Below are 16,387 nucleotides of genomic sequence, written 5' to 3' on the forward strand. Positions count from 1 at the left end.
TTCTTTGGCAATGTTGAGAGGTTTTATTTTGACTTTTTGCATTATTTAGCCGCTTCAGAGCCTTCATGTGTTTTCAGTCTGTTTAAAGATAGCATTATTGATAGCAGTACAATTTGCACAATGCCTGTTTTGTTTTTTTCTTGGGAAAAGTTATTAAAAACAAGTTTTTATCTAAATTAAGGTGAATTCATGGTTTCTTTTTCCACATAATGTAACCGGTAGTGCTTATGATTAAAAAAATAATTATGTGATCGTATCGGTGATTGGTGTCGGTGATCGGAATCGGCAGGAAAAAACCTGATCAGCACATCTCTAGTAATTTCCCATCTGGTGTTCCAACAACTAGAACCAACATGTCTTCAGCTTAATCTACCCTCACCAGCACCTTGTTGCCTTCTCATGTGCGACACAATTTAGGTTGCAACTTATACCATGGGAATGGTTGATCGACCGTTCATGGTAATTCTGTGCAAAATCTCTTGTTTCAGGCATAGGTAGTTTATAGTAGACATGGATAGAGAGGCTGATATGAAACCAAAGCTGTGTGCTGGAACAAACAGATGACACTTTCATGTTGATATGAATCAAATCTGTCTGTAAATGTTACTGAGAGATGCTGGAGCTGGTGGCCTTGAACTGATAAGGCGAGCACKGCGTGCTGCTCAGGTCATTTGACAGAAGTTGGTGTGTTTAGCACAGTCTCTGTGCTTTTTACTGCCCTGTCACACTACTTCTTACATTTGCTGAATAGTTTTAACCTTTATGGGTCTAAACAGATTTTGGTTGTTTTTGGATATTTTAATTAAATATTGCCTCTACCTACCATATTAGAAAAACGTTTATCATCTGTGTTTGGTATTCGTTTATTCAAAACATCTCCAACATAGTGATTTTTTTTTTCTTAAATTACTTAAAACAAAGTAGCATTTATTACATTGTTTTGTAATGTAGTGGTCTTTAAAACAAAACTATCCAGGACTACGTGGAGCGCTCCACCACTGCTTGTAAAGAGCAAAACTGTGACAAAAATCTGATGTAAAACTGAAGGTAATAMTACTGTATGAAAATATTTCTGCTCATATAGAAAGGTGCAAATGTAAGTCCCTAAATAACACCTGGAAAAATAAGCACATGGATGTCTTTGGAGTGAATATTTGAGTTTGCCAATCTTTGTTAAGATTAAAGGATAAACACTGACACGTTGTTTTATTTGTAATTTTTATGGCAGGTTCCCCACTTCATCCAAATAGATCAGTATCTGATGATTTTACCACATTGTCCATTTTTATAATATGACAGAAAAAACAAAAATATACAGAGAKAAATGCAACACCTTCTTATCTTATCCTATGTTCAGAATGATATTTTTGTATGGTCAATATATCTCCTTTTTTATGGCATGTTAGAGTCAAATGAAAACTGGGTGAAACTATGTGCTAAGTTTGAATCACACTAGTGAGCAATGAATCTTAAGGGTTAGATCACCGAAAAAATAATTTGCACARATATCGAGCGTTTCAAGTTGAAAATTTGAGGCAATTTAGTAAATTACGTAAAATTCCTGACGTACTGTACAGAAATGTTAGACCTGCAGGACTTRGTCTTCTTAATACTTAAGTATATGACACATGTAGCATGAATAATGATGCTTCTGACCTTGTCTGGAGCTCCAAGGCTGATACGTCAAGGACTTTGCCTTCTGTATCATTATCCCTGGCTTTTCACAGCATGGTGCTCGGTTTAACTGGGATGTGGCGTAGAATTTAGCAGCCAACAGAGAACCAAGTTTCCTCACATTTTGAGGTTGTGGCATTTTCAGGTCTGATGTCATGTGATGTGATAATGTGTCATTGAATAACATYAACAGAGCTTTTGCATGCAAAAGGATTGTAGGGTTTTAAATTGAGGGGAAAACGGAAATTGTGTTTTTGTCAGTGTGCCTTGTATTTGGGCACTAAAATGTGTGGCGTATTAACAGCTGTGTATCTTCAGTAAATCATCCRATTCTTAGAAGTGGSTTTGATGTGGTTGGTTTCCCTCAATCTCAGCCTTTACAGTCTTACTTTAAATGGCCGCATGTGGTGAGGAATTAGCTTGGAACATTAAGCATTTGACAAAGATTGTTAACTTCTGTAAAGTTCTTTTAAATGTGAGCATAAAGTACAGTACCGCAAACAGCTAGCCCATTATTCCTTCATTATTGTTCAGGCAAGCTATGAAAACARCCCAGTTTATTAACATGTAGACCTTAAGATTTTACAATATGTATTTAAAACTGGATCTCTAATATCCTCCGTTTTAACCAAGGGGACGTGTAATGTTTTTAAAAATCTGTTTGACCAGCTTACCAGGTTRTTTTAACCTCAGCATTCATGCACTTAAAAAATGTCATACAGAGACAGAAATGCATGCTATAAGTTTTCATGATTAAGTTGCCACTGCTAACCAGGCTAATCCTGCTAAACATCATTGTAGGAGACTAAAGGAAGTTTAAATGTGTAACTCCTGTTGCCATTTTATCTTTATTCTGTCCAGTGATTCTTCTGTTATGCACTCCTCAGTGTTGTTGCCTCTACTAACATGAGAAGCTAGACAATGGTATTTTAAACACTTGTTGTAATTCCCAAAGAGAAATTGAAAGTCACGGCTTTACAAGAACTGGGGGTCTGTAAATGTTGTACTCTAATCCAAACATGAAAACATGTTTTTGGAGAATTACCTAAAATTGAGAGTTTCATCTGAAGTTTTTTTTTTTTTACTGGAAGTATAAAGAATGGTTTCACTAGAATCTGAGTTTACTGTGAAGTGGTATCCTGGTGACCCTGACATAGAGCAGATCACTTTTCATTTTCAGGAGACATCCAGCTGAGAGACAAATGTTCTCCCAGCTGCCTCACCCAGCACAAATATCATTCTGGCATTCTAGTGATTCGTGAATGACTGAGAGGCATTCACTTGTGGACAGGAAAGGAGAGGTGTGTCCTTTTGATGTTTAAGTTCCTTTTACTCCTTTCTGTAGCAAGTCTGCTTTTTTCCTTTTTGTCAATTTTTCCTTTGACCTCTTGCCTTAGTCTGCTCCTTCAGGTTTTCCCAGGGGTCCGGTCTGCTCTCTAACTATAGCCGTTGTACTTTATTTCGGTTAAACACAAGAGGGAACCACGGGAGAAATGCAGGTCTGGAATTTATTGACCTGGAATGTCACAGCAGTATTAACTTTGCAAGTGGCAATGCTAACACTGCAAGGCATGTGTCTGCGAGGAGGCCCACTGCCCCTGTCTGTCCGCATCTAAAGATCAGAGGAGTGGAAATTACCCTCTGCACTGCCTWCTAAATAGATCCAGTATTGTGGGTCCGGCGTACCCCGGAGATGCGTTGGGCATCGGTGCAGGCATTTCTGACGTCCTGCTGATTTATAGCCCTCACCACAAGTACTACTTAAAGGATGAATTTCAGTGTTTGTCTGTTTCCTTAAAGACACTCGGGGATCCAACACTGGCACAAGCTTAAATCTGAAAGTGCCAGAGTTTCCGAATAGACAAAGCTYGTTTATACACGGTAAAACCTGTTTTGCGAGTTTCATCAAAACACGCGGATGGCAGCTGCACCTGCAGGTCTTTTTTTCCCAGCCCACTTAGCAGTACAGTTGGTTCTTATTCAGAGGCATGCACGTTTGAGCTCCTTCATATATACTTTATAGCTAAACTTATCACTTCTGGTGTGCTTTGGCTTAAAGGGTTTGTTCCTTTTAGAACTTTGCTGCTGAAAAGCAGAAATGCTGCAAGATCCGAGTTAGGCTGCAACGGGCTTATTAAAACCTGCTTTGACACGGCACACACCTCCAGGCACAAACTGTATTTGCATTAATTCAGCAAGTGTGAGAAGTAATGTTCTCTTTTTATTAAGTTTCTGCACGCAAATTGTTCCTTTTTATTGTGCTTGACTTATTCTCTACCTCCTGTTAGAGCTGGAGCAGGTGGGAAACATGTTTAGACTTATTTGCTTGAAACATGTTGCAGATTTTCCATGTTCWTAAGCAGGTAAACCTCTAGTAAAATCTTTGCTTTGTGATCTACTCAGTTATTGCAGCATGGGTTTGACATTTTACTCAAATATCTCAGCCACAGACAGAGATACAATTAATGCAAGCTCATCAAATTCCTCACATTGTGGGGAAAGGTCTGTCCTTCTGGGGGTAGGGAGAAATGGCTGAAACTGGTTGGGGGGTTGCGGAGGGAGWCTGCTTGTTTTTGGTTTAGCATCTAAGATTTCCCTGAACATATACTGTKGCAGGGAAACTTGAGTAAATTTGTTGCTGCTGCTACACATGTGAAACAACAAAGGTGTGAGGCCATAAATAGACTGTAAACACAGGAATGTGTGTCCTTAAAATTTGAAGACTGACATGCTCTGTTCCAGCTGGGAACTTACCGTAAACTTTACTCTTATTGTTATTCCAAACTTACAATACCGTATTTTCCGCACTATAAGGCGCACCGGATTATAAGGCGCACCTTCAATGRATGGCCTATTTTAAAACTTTTTTCATATATAAGGCRCACCGCATTATAAGGCGCAGAGAATAGACACTACAGTTAGGGTTGCCACGCATCCCGTATTGAACCTATACGGGACGCAATTCTACAAATGTGGATGTGTAATAATAAAGAAGTGGTACCAGAGTACTTTATATAGTAGGCTACCCCAGTCATTGTTTCACTCACGRTGTTGGTGTTGCAAAATTGTGCCCAACTGCTTTCTGGGTAACACAGACCAACCGACACGCTGCCACCTCAGCCTCTGTCTCTCTTCCCCTGCCGTCCCCGGCTTTAAATGTATAGGGGCTGGTCCCTTGGTAACCCTAGTCGAAGCACCCCGGATGAATATCTAAAGCCACTTTGTTGACATAAAAAATGTCAACAAAACAGTCCGACTCGGGTCRGCAAAGGAGAGCCTTCCGCGACTGGGCTTGGGCGTGGCCGGACGATACTGGCCCTTCTCCGTTCGCGCACAGCATGTTGGTGGAGAACGTGGTGCTAAATGACCTGCAGACGACCTGATTGTCAGGTCGGTAGGTAGATAGGTCAGTCAAATTTTATTAACAAACCAGCGTTCTGACAACTATCCCAGCATGCACCGCGCRCTTCTTCTTCTACGGACGAAAATGAAGTCGGCGGCTGCTTACCTGCTTGCCATAGTTGCTAGACCTGTTGTGGCTCAATATTGGTCCATATAAAAGGCGCACCGGATTATAAGGCGCACTGTCGGCTTTTGAGGAAATAGAAGGTTTTAGGTGCGCCTTATAGTGCGGAAAATACGGTATATCCTGCTTAAAAATKAATCCTACTCTAACATTTGCTGCACTAACAATTACACACTGACCATAAAAACACAACTGTATATTTAAAGTTTGAATTTCATTTTCAGAGATCCACAAATCACATAAAAAAAGCATTTTCTGCTCTGGGTGTTTGGTTTTGGCTACAAAAACTGATCTGATCAGCTGACATTAACAAAGACGAAGGAGGGGACATCATCCCGTTCCATTTTCATGTGCTTTATTATTTTCTTGAATCTTTTGCAATCTTGTATACTCCTTTAATCCTTTTTTCTGCKGTCATTCATAATGAAGTATAAAAATTTGATGGAGCAATTAAATCCATGGATGGAGGGCGGTGGGGGAACAAGATAAATTTAATTGGATTTACCAAAAATAATTCTAAGAAGATGCCTTATRGCTAATATGGTTCACCTGAAGCAGCATGCTGTAGCTTGTTTTTTTTAAAGRATAGTTTCTGTCTTGATTAAATAACAACTACAACATCAGCACAGCAAATAGAAAACCTGACAATGACATGTTCTATTGGTGTAAAAGTATTTAAACAGAAGGAGTTTGTTTGATTTCATAAAAAATKTGTTGCTAGCAGCTTTAGCATGCAACAAATGAACAAGAAATATCATGTTTGTCCTGAAACTTATTTATTTATGGTAGTTTTGTTGTCAGCTTTGAATCTTTCTAAGAGTTCTTATTTACAGAAGAAAGCTGTCTTAAAAGATCAGAAAGATTTTATGCTCAATCATTCCTACGTCTTTCTTTTCTGTGCAGAATGACTCTGCAGAGAGGCGAAGTTTGGCTGATTGTCCTGCAGTGCAGTACTCCGCAGAAGAGGAGCCGTTCGCTTGGCCGAGGCCCAAAACCGTGCGCTTACGCCGCACATCCCTRGGGTTTGGGTTCACTTTGCGGCATTTCATCGTGTACCCACCAGAGTCGAGCCTGCACTGCTTCCCGGTAAATGTCGAGGTTTTCTTTGATTTATTACCGTGAGTCAACAAAAATCCAGATGAACAAAATTATGTGGCCATAAGCACAACAGTAATGCTGAGTATCTTTGTGCGTTTACAGGAAGAAGATTGTGGGCGCAGAGGTAAGCAGAAAAACTCTTTAAACTTTCTGCTCTGATTTACAACCAAGTCAGTGCGCTGACTTCTAATGACGCCACAACTATYCACTCTGTAGCTGTTTCTGTGCTACAGTGACCAACTTCACATTGTTTCAGTTTATTTTTATTTTGTAACGCATAAAAAAAGTGCTGAAAAAAAGAGCGGCTCTGAATTTTCCATGAATTTTTTTGTGTTTGACCATTTTTCATCATTTTTATCTTAATCTAACAAGTGGACCATTAGTGAGGCCCTGGTTAAAATATTACAGTTTCTAAAATATTCTGTCACCTCTTATACAGCTTGGGAATAATTTCAGTAAAATGCTGGAGAAAGTCAGCAGCGGGTAGTCAATTGAAATCACTTGTTGCAATTCACAATTGCAATGAAACGCCACAAATGAAAAATGTTCGTATTAAGTGAAGTATACCACATACCTGATGGTGACGCACCACAGCAAGAGTTTGGATTTCCCTCATTCCAAGATACAAGTTGGTATGATTTTAATTTGGGATAGAGACAGAGGACAGGAAGATGGAAATTTTTGCTTTGAGCCCATGACTCATTTTTCCACTGGAAATCTTACCGGCTCACTTGATGCCATGTTTTTTAGGCAGGCCTAACACAGTGACACAGTCATGAGTATTTTGGTTTTAGTTTATATCCCTTTTCCTGGCAGCTGTGTGTTTCGATATTAATGTCTTGTAACTGTAAAGTCAATCTTTCATTTAAGCACAGATGGCAGATTATAATTGACATTTCCTTCCTTCTTTCACAATATCTTTTTTTATTTTAACAATGTGGAAATTAGTTTAACATTTGCTTACTGGTAACTTCCTGATTTAACTTTTAACATAGCAAAACTTTGTGCAGGTAGACAAGAATGATCAATTTCTATGCTGAAAGTATACTTTCAACTAATTTTCTTTTTTTAAAGGCAGGTATGTCTCATAAACTAACTACATCTCTACTAAGAAGTCCTTTTAAAGTGTCAGAGAAAGTTTTGTTTCTCTGGACAGYTGGACTTTTTGAGGGTGCAATTACACTTCTGTTTGGATTTCTATGTGAAAAAAAAATCCATAAACATATATTTGTTTAGGTGGTTGCACCCAAGCCATGAAGAAGATATCAGTATTTCATTATTTATATATTTTTTTCCAGAATGAAGAAATAACATAAGTAGTTTGTCTTCTTCTGAATTGTTTCCCCTTCATGTGATTTGTTGTGTCAAAGTGTCGGTTCACTTATTAGTTCAAGAATAGCGTCCTTGAAGAAATGGAGCTGCAGCTCCAAAGCACACCACCAGAGGGGGTGTGTTTCTTCCAGCTTTAGTTAACAGACTTTTCTGTTTATTATGTAATGGGAATTCCCATGATATGATTCTTTGTGATTAATCTGTTGTGTTTAAAGTGTACAAAATAAGGTCACAAGTTTGTGCGGTTTGGAGCTTAAACAGGCCCTGGAATCATTTGGTTCATTTTTAAGAATAAAATAATGCGACTCTTTTAATAAGGTAACTGGTTTATAAGTTTGTTCTTCTCTTTATTTGAGTTATTGACCATTGTGTACATTTTAAATGGCACATACAGCCACAAGCGGTCATGTGATCTCATGCTCGAGTTTACGTCTGCTGGACTTAGCAAGGTAGTGTGTGCTGACTCACCACCAGAATGTTAACTACTGGGGAAGTATTTTAGCCACTCTCTGGCTGTGCCCACAGCTATTTCTCAGTTTACAAGGAAAGAGTGGGAGGTGTGCAGCTGAGCACTCTGTCACTCTTCCTCCTTAGTTTCTTTTGCCCCGCTCCTCCTTTCTTYCTTTTCTCCTTTTATTTCCGTGGCCATGCAGCTGCTAGGAGACACGGGCAGCATGAGCAAACAGGTTTTCCTGTGTTTGGTCATTCTGTTCCGCGTCCGTAAAACCCCACAGATTGACTCTATTAATGACTCATTGTCTGTCTTAGCAGTAGACAAGAATTATCCCAAAACAAATACCCAGTGCACCATCTTATTTTAGGTACTAGTTTTCAACGAAACTGTGTCTGTTTTTCTTTTATTTCTTGCACATGAGGGATTTTCTCTTTTACATTTTGTTTCTGGTTTGATGTTTGTTTTTTCCCCTGCTATAATATATAAAATAGGCACATTTAAATTATAATTTGTTAACATTTTAAGCAACTGGAATAATTAATTTTCATTTTTGTGTTTCCCCAGGGAGGCAGAGAAATAGGTTAGAACCAATGGACACTATTTTTGTGAAACAAGTCAAGGAAGGGGGTCCTGCTCATGAAGCTGGCCTTTGTACAGGTAATACTCTGTCAGCATGAACTATTTTCAGATTGTTTTTAAAAGTTTGCACATTTCCAGTCACAGGCAGAAATACAGTAAGTAAAGGCGTGTTTAACCATGTTTTCATTGTGCTGTTGCTGATCTGCTAATCAGCAGGCAGGTGTATAGTTTCTGCCGATTTTTATGCTCCTTTTTGTTTTCCTGTGCATCTGTTAAATGCTTTATTTGCTTAGCACACTGCTTGCACACCTCTGGATGAGACCTCTGTTGTTGAATAGGTGATCGAATAGTGAAGGTGAATGGAGCCAGCATAATCGGAAAAGCTTATTCTGAGGTGATAACTTTGATCCAAGACAGGTAAGATGGCGAGAGTTTGATTTATCTTGGTTTATTTGGTGTAATTTTTCTGTTTAAAAACTACCATTTGCTTTTTTCAGTGGTGACGTTCTTGAGCTTTGTGTGATGCCAAAAGATGAGGACGTTCTGCAACTGGTGAGATTGAGTTTTTCATCATATCCTAAAAGACTATGAAGAAAAAAAACAACATTTTTTTAAATTTGCAATAACGTCTGGTCCATCCTGGAGCTGCTGTAGTTTTAAATTGTTTGTTGGGGCAGCAGTCATGAGATCCGGACATCCAGCCTTTCCCATCAGTACTCTCTATCTGGGCCTCCTAATCAGGCCATAAGAGACTTTCTGTCCTCCAGAACTGCAGCTGACACCACTGCGAAAATGCCCCAAATTCACTGTTTAATGATGCATCGCAAAAATACACTTGGATGACATTAATATGAGATAAAATATATACTTCAGCGTTGTAGGTCTTGGGTTTTATGTTAAAGGTTTTATATATTTAATAAATATCTGCAGAAAAGCACCAGAAAATGTAGCAAGCTGTCCGACTTGGACAAAATAGTATTATCCAAACTTATAAATAAAATGTGTTTCAAATGGTTATCTTAACTCCTTCAGAAATTAGCAGCTTATTATGGCAGCATGAACGTTACAATTAATTCACTTTTAATCGGGTGCTTTTCGTAGTTAGGTTAATCTTAATGTTTGTGGCAAATGTTCTTGCTTTTCTTCACCAGTTTTAAATGAACCTTAAAAATGCAATGCCATGAACACTGCGTGTCCCCCCCCAAGTGTCACAGAGGGAAACCCTCTTACCTTACCAGGCTTGAAATCTCATCATTAATCTTTTATGCATGCTGCAGGGAGCCGTAGGTAGCTACTATCGATTCTGCTAAATCAAGATGTTCTCATCTGTTCCATATCCAGAGTAAAGCCATTGCAGATTCTTTTTGCACAGAAATCAATTTCTAAGGGCTTTTTATAGTCTGCYAGTGGGTTTTTGATTTGAATATCACAATGAAACTGGGAAGATATTTGCTCGACAGGTATACGTCCCTGGAGATTTTTAAGGGCCACATTGAATACTTATTACCAACTGAACACTCATCTACTTAGCACGTGTAATGTTATAGTGATAAATATGTATTTGCGTATAAAGCACACATTGAATTATGTTCTATTCATTATTCTAAAATATTAGATATTAGATATTGGAAATATTGTTACTTTATTTAATTCATGAACCCTAATTCCTAAGGGAAGTCGGGGGCTGTTTCTTTAAATAATCATTATACATTGTAATTTTTATTTTGTTGCTGATCAATAAAATAAACAATAAAATAACAACAATTATGATGCCATTGATTCAGGGAAAAAGCTACCCAAATCAACAAACCTTGGCGTTCTTTTTGGTCAGCTACAGTTTTCACCTTGTAACTTTGTCTTTTGTGTTGCTGAATTATGAACTCTGACCTTCACTGAGTTAAGCGACATCTTCAGTGGTTTAGGTTTTGTTGTGATTCTTTCACAATCTCCTGAAAGAGTCCATGCGTTCTTGGAGTACATTGGGTTGATCATCCGCTCCTTTAAAGGTTTACCTCTGTTCCATGTTTTCTCYATTTGTAAATAGTGGCTTTCCCCTTGGTTTGCTGGAGTTCCAGAGCCTTAGAAATAGCTTTGTAACACTTTCCACACTAATAGATGTCAATAACTTTCTCATCTTTTCTTGAATTTCAAGATCTTGTCAGACATGATCTTTTTGATTCTACAGATCTGGCAGTTATCAGGTGTGGGCTTGTAATCATAAATGGTAAATACACAATTCAATAAGACGAGGCCCTTATATTTTCTTTCGGGATCAGGCTTTTGATAACTTTTCCCTTAATAAATGACCTGATTTATATGTACTCAGGTTGTATTTGTCAGCTATTTGAATTTGTTTCATGATATGAAACATTTAAGTGACAAAAAGCAAAAAAAATAAGAGGAAATTTGCAAGCGTGCAAGTAGTTTTTCACAGCACCGTATATGAAAATTTAATTTTTCATTTTTAGTAAGTTAATTTTGTCCTCTGTCATATCCAGTTCACTGCTACTCCACCCTCTTCCCCGAGCGTCCTCCTCCTGGCTTGCTTCTTTTTCTGTCTGTAGTCATTTATGCAGTTCACTCTCCTACGCTGTGTGCTGTGATACCTCTCACCACATTGTTTCTCAGCCAATGACAAACGGCAACACAAAAATATCTGTAGTGTACGCAAGCAAACTATGATCTTTCTGCAAAAATCAGAGGATTATCGCAGATGCTAGCGGAGAGACACGACACTGTAGGCGGCAGCAAGCACTGAGAGCTTGGAGACGGACAGCAGTTGCTTAGCAAAGAGAGAGAGACTAGAACATTTATGGAGCAGAAAAGGGAGGGAATAGTTCGCTATAAAGCAGAGGAAACAGTGAGCAGGGAAAACCGCGGGGAAAGCGTGAATGATGAGCTTAAACCAGAGGATAAAATCAGCTGACTGCTCTGTGTTTCAAACAGGTTGACGCTTAGTGAAAAAAGGAGGGAGGAGGAAGAAGTGGGAGGGGGAGCTGTACCATCACAGCTGAATGTATAATCAGCAGCTGCTGCTTCTGTCATGTGAGCAGTAGCAGGGAGGGAAAAAGAGAGAGAGAGAGGGCGACATAGACTGGAGACACCTTGTTCAGTTAGCGTAATATTCTGTTTGAAGATGGATGAAGCCATGGAGACCTAACAGCAGTATGAAAACCATGCTTCAGCTTCTGCCAACTCGACCAGGACAGAGTGTCACAGGCAGGTTGTAACGTGGCAACCCTTGATACATCTTTGCTTTCTCATCCTTGTGTGCCGCCGCTGCAACTCCAGTGTATTTTTAGCATGTCAGTCCCAGGCTTTGCTATGGCTGATTCATCTTCTGTGCTCTTGGAACCAGTTATTTTTCTTACAATATGTGCTTTCTGCTCTGCTGTCATCTTCTTCTCCCATGATTCCTCAATGCTCTCGTAATTGTTTGCTGTAATGGCAGCCTTTCTCTAAAGAAACAACTAATCTGGTAAGAAAAGGGTACAATTGGTACCTGCCACATGTCGTACCTGCTGTATCATTTTGCATGTGTCATGCATGTCATCAGCATCCCAGGATTTCTTTCGAGTGGTTGTAAATTACTACCATACAGCTGTCTTGGATTTATGTTTATGATCAAATATGTGCTAAATGGCTCGAATGTTTAGACTGCAAACATGGCCGATGCACTGTGCCTGCGGTACCTGTTAGATTAAAAGCTTGAGTTGGCATCCAGCTGGAATCTCAGTGAAGCCTCGCCCTCTACTTCATTTTTTTATGTCGGATGTCATCAGTTTCATAAAGGCTGCTGACCTCTGAACTGGTTACAGTCATACTTAAAAAGGGAGGAACTTAGTTTAGCACTGATTGCTGTGGCTCACAGTTTTATTGTAAGGTTGTACTGTAACAGGGCCAAAGTCCTCATACCTTTCCTTAGTGCTTGTTGTGAGTAGCAAAAATAGATATTGTGAACCTTTATATTTTAAGTTTCTACTTTGGATTTTTTATTTTTATTGTTTTTTTGCTAGGACCACCAAGGAAATAGTTTAGACTTTGTACTAATTCATGATAACTAGGGAAGATAATTATCGCACATTCTCTATGAGACCTCGGCATCCTGCTGTCTGTAAGAGGTTAGTCTGTCAGTCTGAGGTATGTAACTATGAACTGTGTGTCTGTCCATTTTGCGATTGTATTTTGACTTTTTTCCCACCAAATATGATGTTGTTCATAGTATTTGTAATTGAAGGTATTTCTGTGTCTTTGCCAACAGTGGTAGAGAATATCCTGACCAGTAATTTAAAAAAATTGCTGCTAAATGAGCAGCTGTTTGGAAATAAATGTTTTTTTTTTCTTTAGTATAAAGTGTGCTACCCACTAGTATTACCAAGTCAATTCTAAATAAGGAGCAGATGAAGAGCTTTGACACTGCTCAGCTGTTTGAAACGCCTCCACTCACTCTCTGAAGCAGGCACTGCCTACACATGCATCCAGTAAAATTTTCAATATCACACTTGACTTGTCTTTAAGCATCTAGCGCCACACTGTTTAATCTTGCACCCACTTGATGTTTGTACGCCTCTCTTGTAACATGGCTTTTTTGCTCTGTCTTCAGGCCTATTCCCAGGATGCCTACCTGCGTGGCTACAATAGCTACAGTGGAAATGCTAGTCACATCCCTGACCCACCAGTGGTATGCTACCCCAGAGTAGACTGTAAGCCCACGGGCATGGCCCAGGCGACAGACTCGTCGGGGCAGGTCTGCCGGGGTCCAGCAGCATCACTTGATTATGGGTATCGTAAGGAAATCACAGTGCCCCCGTCTCCTTCTCGCCAATATTCCAAAAGCCAAACAGCGGTGTGCATGCGCAATGACAGCGTTAGGACTGTGGTGGTTCCTCCCAACTCGGCACACATGGGACGTGTGGTTTCGGCACAGAGGGTTGATTTCATGGACCCTGTCTATGTTAGGGGAAGACCGGGGTCACTGGCCCAGTATCCTTTCCCTCGAAAGGCCGACGTCTATCCCAGCGGTCCGGGAATGGTTCCCTTTGCAGGTCAAGCACCTAACTACCCAGGCAACCATCAGAACATTGACTGGCGCACTTACCAGACATACAGAGAGTACATTGACAACAAAGGTATCCATTCCCATGGTAGTCGGACAATACAGGAGAGGTTGGACAATTTGCGAACTGCAGGTCACCCCTCCTTTGCAGCTGCTTCTCACATTCCCAGAGGAGACTGGGTCCCTAAAGGGATACGGCGCAGGAGTACCTCCCATGAACGGTCATACCACGGACCTCCACTCCATTTTCAGGTTCCCCCACGCAGTGCTTCACAGGACCGGATGAGGAATTCAGAGAAAATAAGCAATGCAAGGAACTGGTCCCCTCGAAGTGTGTCCCAAGATGCCCTGGTTCTGAAAGCTCGATCTCATTCCATAGACTATGTTGAACCTATCGAGCCGTCTCGGCCCAGTGAGAGGAGAGCAGGGTATCCAAGGGCAGACCAAGGCACAAGGCCCAGCCGGCAAGCGATGCCCAGAAACGCTGTGCCCTTCAGGCCTTCGGCTGGATATGGCGGCGGTATGAGAGGAGCACCAAACCCAAATTTTTTCTCTAAAGGTCCAGATTCCCTTCAGACTCGCTCCTCACCAATGCTGTCTGACATGCTTTTTGGGAAAAGCACTGAACATTCTTTTACCAACCAAAGAGTTTCAGTCCCAGCACACCATCTAGGCCACACGAGCCAACCAGGTCAGAGCAGGATGCGGTCAGAAACCATACAGATCTCTGAGGCAGGCAGAGACGCAACAGTAGTTGGAATCAGGTCTTCGTCAAGCTCTGCTACAAGAGAGATCCCTCAGAGGCCTGGCATCCTCAAAACAGCCCACCAAGATTCTCAAAGTCAGGTAAACGGTCAGAGCCCCTCAGAACCTGCGGTGGTAATGAGGGAGAAACCTCAAGGTGGAAAGAACCCCAGCCCACTGCGGCACCCCTCCTACATCCTGGCTGTGAACGACGAAGGAGCGGACTCTACTTCAGACGTGGCGGCTTGCTGGCTTCCAAACGATACACGGCGAGAGATACACATGCGCCGCCTTGAGGAGCAACGTCACAACTCCTGCTCCAGCAACCTGGACGAGTCCCTGGACGCCATTCCATTCATCGGTAAGACAGTAATCCGTTTATTGCCTCGCTGACCATGTTGGCATGGCAACTGGGACTGTAGCAAAATGTAATAGAATAACACGCTATTATAAGAGTTTCAGTAGACGTATGACAAACAACTTAAATTTAACAGTTGTTTTATTTGATGGGCTTAGGAGATTCAGAGGTAAACTAGCCTCTATAGGGAGATGTTATTGATCAGAGTGGGTTTGAGATGCTTTTGAATTAACTATGACAGAGTAAAGTGGTGTTTGTAATGTAGTGAAGTCCCCCCCTGTTAATGCATTGTTTTCCTGGATGTTGTCTCTTGACAGTGAACTCATAGTGGTCGAACAGCAGAGTAATGGATCCTGCGGTGATTAAATTGTTGGGATCTCAGAAACTGCGGTCTGAGTGTTTACAAAGTTGTAGGGGTTCAGAGTGCACATTCAAATATTAACAGAATTTTACTGATTGTTTTTGTTTTACACTGTAAGATTTCTCAATATATATATATAAAAAAAATATTAACCTCCATATTTGTCTGGGTGTGAGCAAGGTACTACATTAGTTGCAGTGCTAAAAGAACATATAAATTAACATCTCTTACAAAAATGATCTTTTAAAATATCCTGTATATTTCTGTTAATTGTTTCCTCCTTCTACCTTTGTCTGTTATCCATTATGTATAGTGAATATTTGTCTGTCCTTCTGTTGGGCCAGAAAGAGTCGTGTTTTAGTTTTGTCCTGAGTTCAGCAGTAAGCCGGAGTCAGCCCCCCTCTCCAGACATGCCATGTTTTATGCCTTTTAGCTTTCTCAGTGAGGGCTTGTCCATCGTACAGAACAAGCCGTCCAGCATCTCACACACATTACTGTAGGCCACACTTCTCTCTTAAAAACAAAACCAACTCCTACTACATGCCATATGTGGCTAAATCGTTGACGTCTTAAAGCAAATAGCGAACACCTTCATTTTCAACAGATACTTTACATAAATATTTCTTGATTTTTGTTCCTCTTAAATTTTTCTGTAATTGTCAATCTGAAAAGTAAAAATACGCAGACTGGACTTGTCAGCATAATCATTTGAAAATCTCTGGTGGGATTTGAAAAAGGTGGTCGCAACATGCTAACCCAAAAATATAAATGAACAGGACGCCTCTTTTCAAAAACCTTGTGCCAGAAACTGGTGTCTAGCTATGAATCAGCTCTGTTTCAGATTAATGGGGCTCTACTAAATGCTAAAGGTGCTTGTCATGAAGTTGTTGAATCTGTTTGAGACTGCAGTACTAAACTAGCATTTTGTCTAATTTGGATAAAGGTTGTTAGGTCTGTTCTGCTGTTGGTTTGGTCTGACTTTAGTTGAAAGTCCAGGTTTGGACAAAGCAGACAGCAACTGTAATTTTCTTTGTTTTGCATTTTATTTATTTAACCAGATGACTTATTCAGAACAAATTCTCATTTACAATAATGGACACTGTGTGGGATTTGTGTCTCAGTTAAGGAGAATAGTGTTTTAAATTAGTAAAATTTCATGCATTGCATTTTAGGTTTTCCTATTCTAAATATGAAAATCTTTCAAA

General features: G+C 40.2%; 1 protein-coding gene across 3 annotated transcripts in view; it reads left to right on the forward strand.

Annotated features, from left to right (window-relative positions):
• arhgap21b (Rho GTPase activating protein 21b) overlaps positions 1–16,387 on the forward strand; it is a 34,765-nt gene that overhangs the window by 5,804 nt on the left and 12,574 nt on the right. The window contains exons 3-8 of one of the 3 annotated variants that reach the window (XM_008434100.2): positions 6,104–6,286; positions 6,401–6,422; positions 8,649–8,741; positions 9,002–9,080; positions 9,161–9,215; positions 13,267–14,824. In XM_008434100.2, the coding sequence (XP_008432322.1) occupies positions 6,104–6,286; positions 6,401–6,422; positions 8,649–8,741; positions 9,002–9,080; positions 9,161–9,215; positions 13,267–14,824 (1,990 nt within the window). Of the gene's footprint in view, positions 1–6,103; positions 6,287–6,400; positions 6,423–8,648; positions 8,742–9,001; positions 9,081–9,160; positions 9,216–11,391; positions 11,887–12,114; positions 12,142–13,266; positions 14,825–16,387 lie in introns of those variants that run through there. The other 2 variants (XM_017310085.1, XM_008434102.2) reach the window with 2 other exon arrangements.

This window comes from Poecilia reticulata, linkage group LG17 (genome assembly GCF_000633615.1).
Source record: "Poecilia reticulata strain Guanapo linkage group LG17, Guppy_female_1.0+MT, whole genome shotgun sequence".
Lineage (NCBI taxonomy): Eukaryota > Metazoa > Chordata > Actinopteri > Cyprinodontiformes > Poeciliidae > Poecilia > Poecilia reticulata.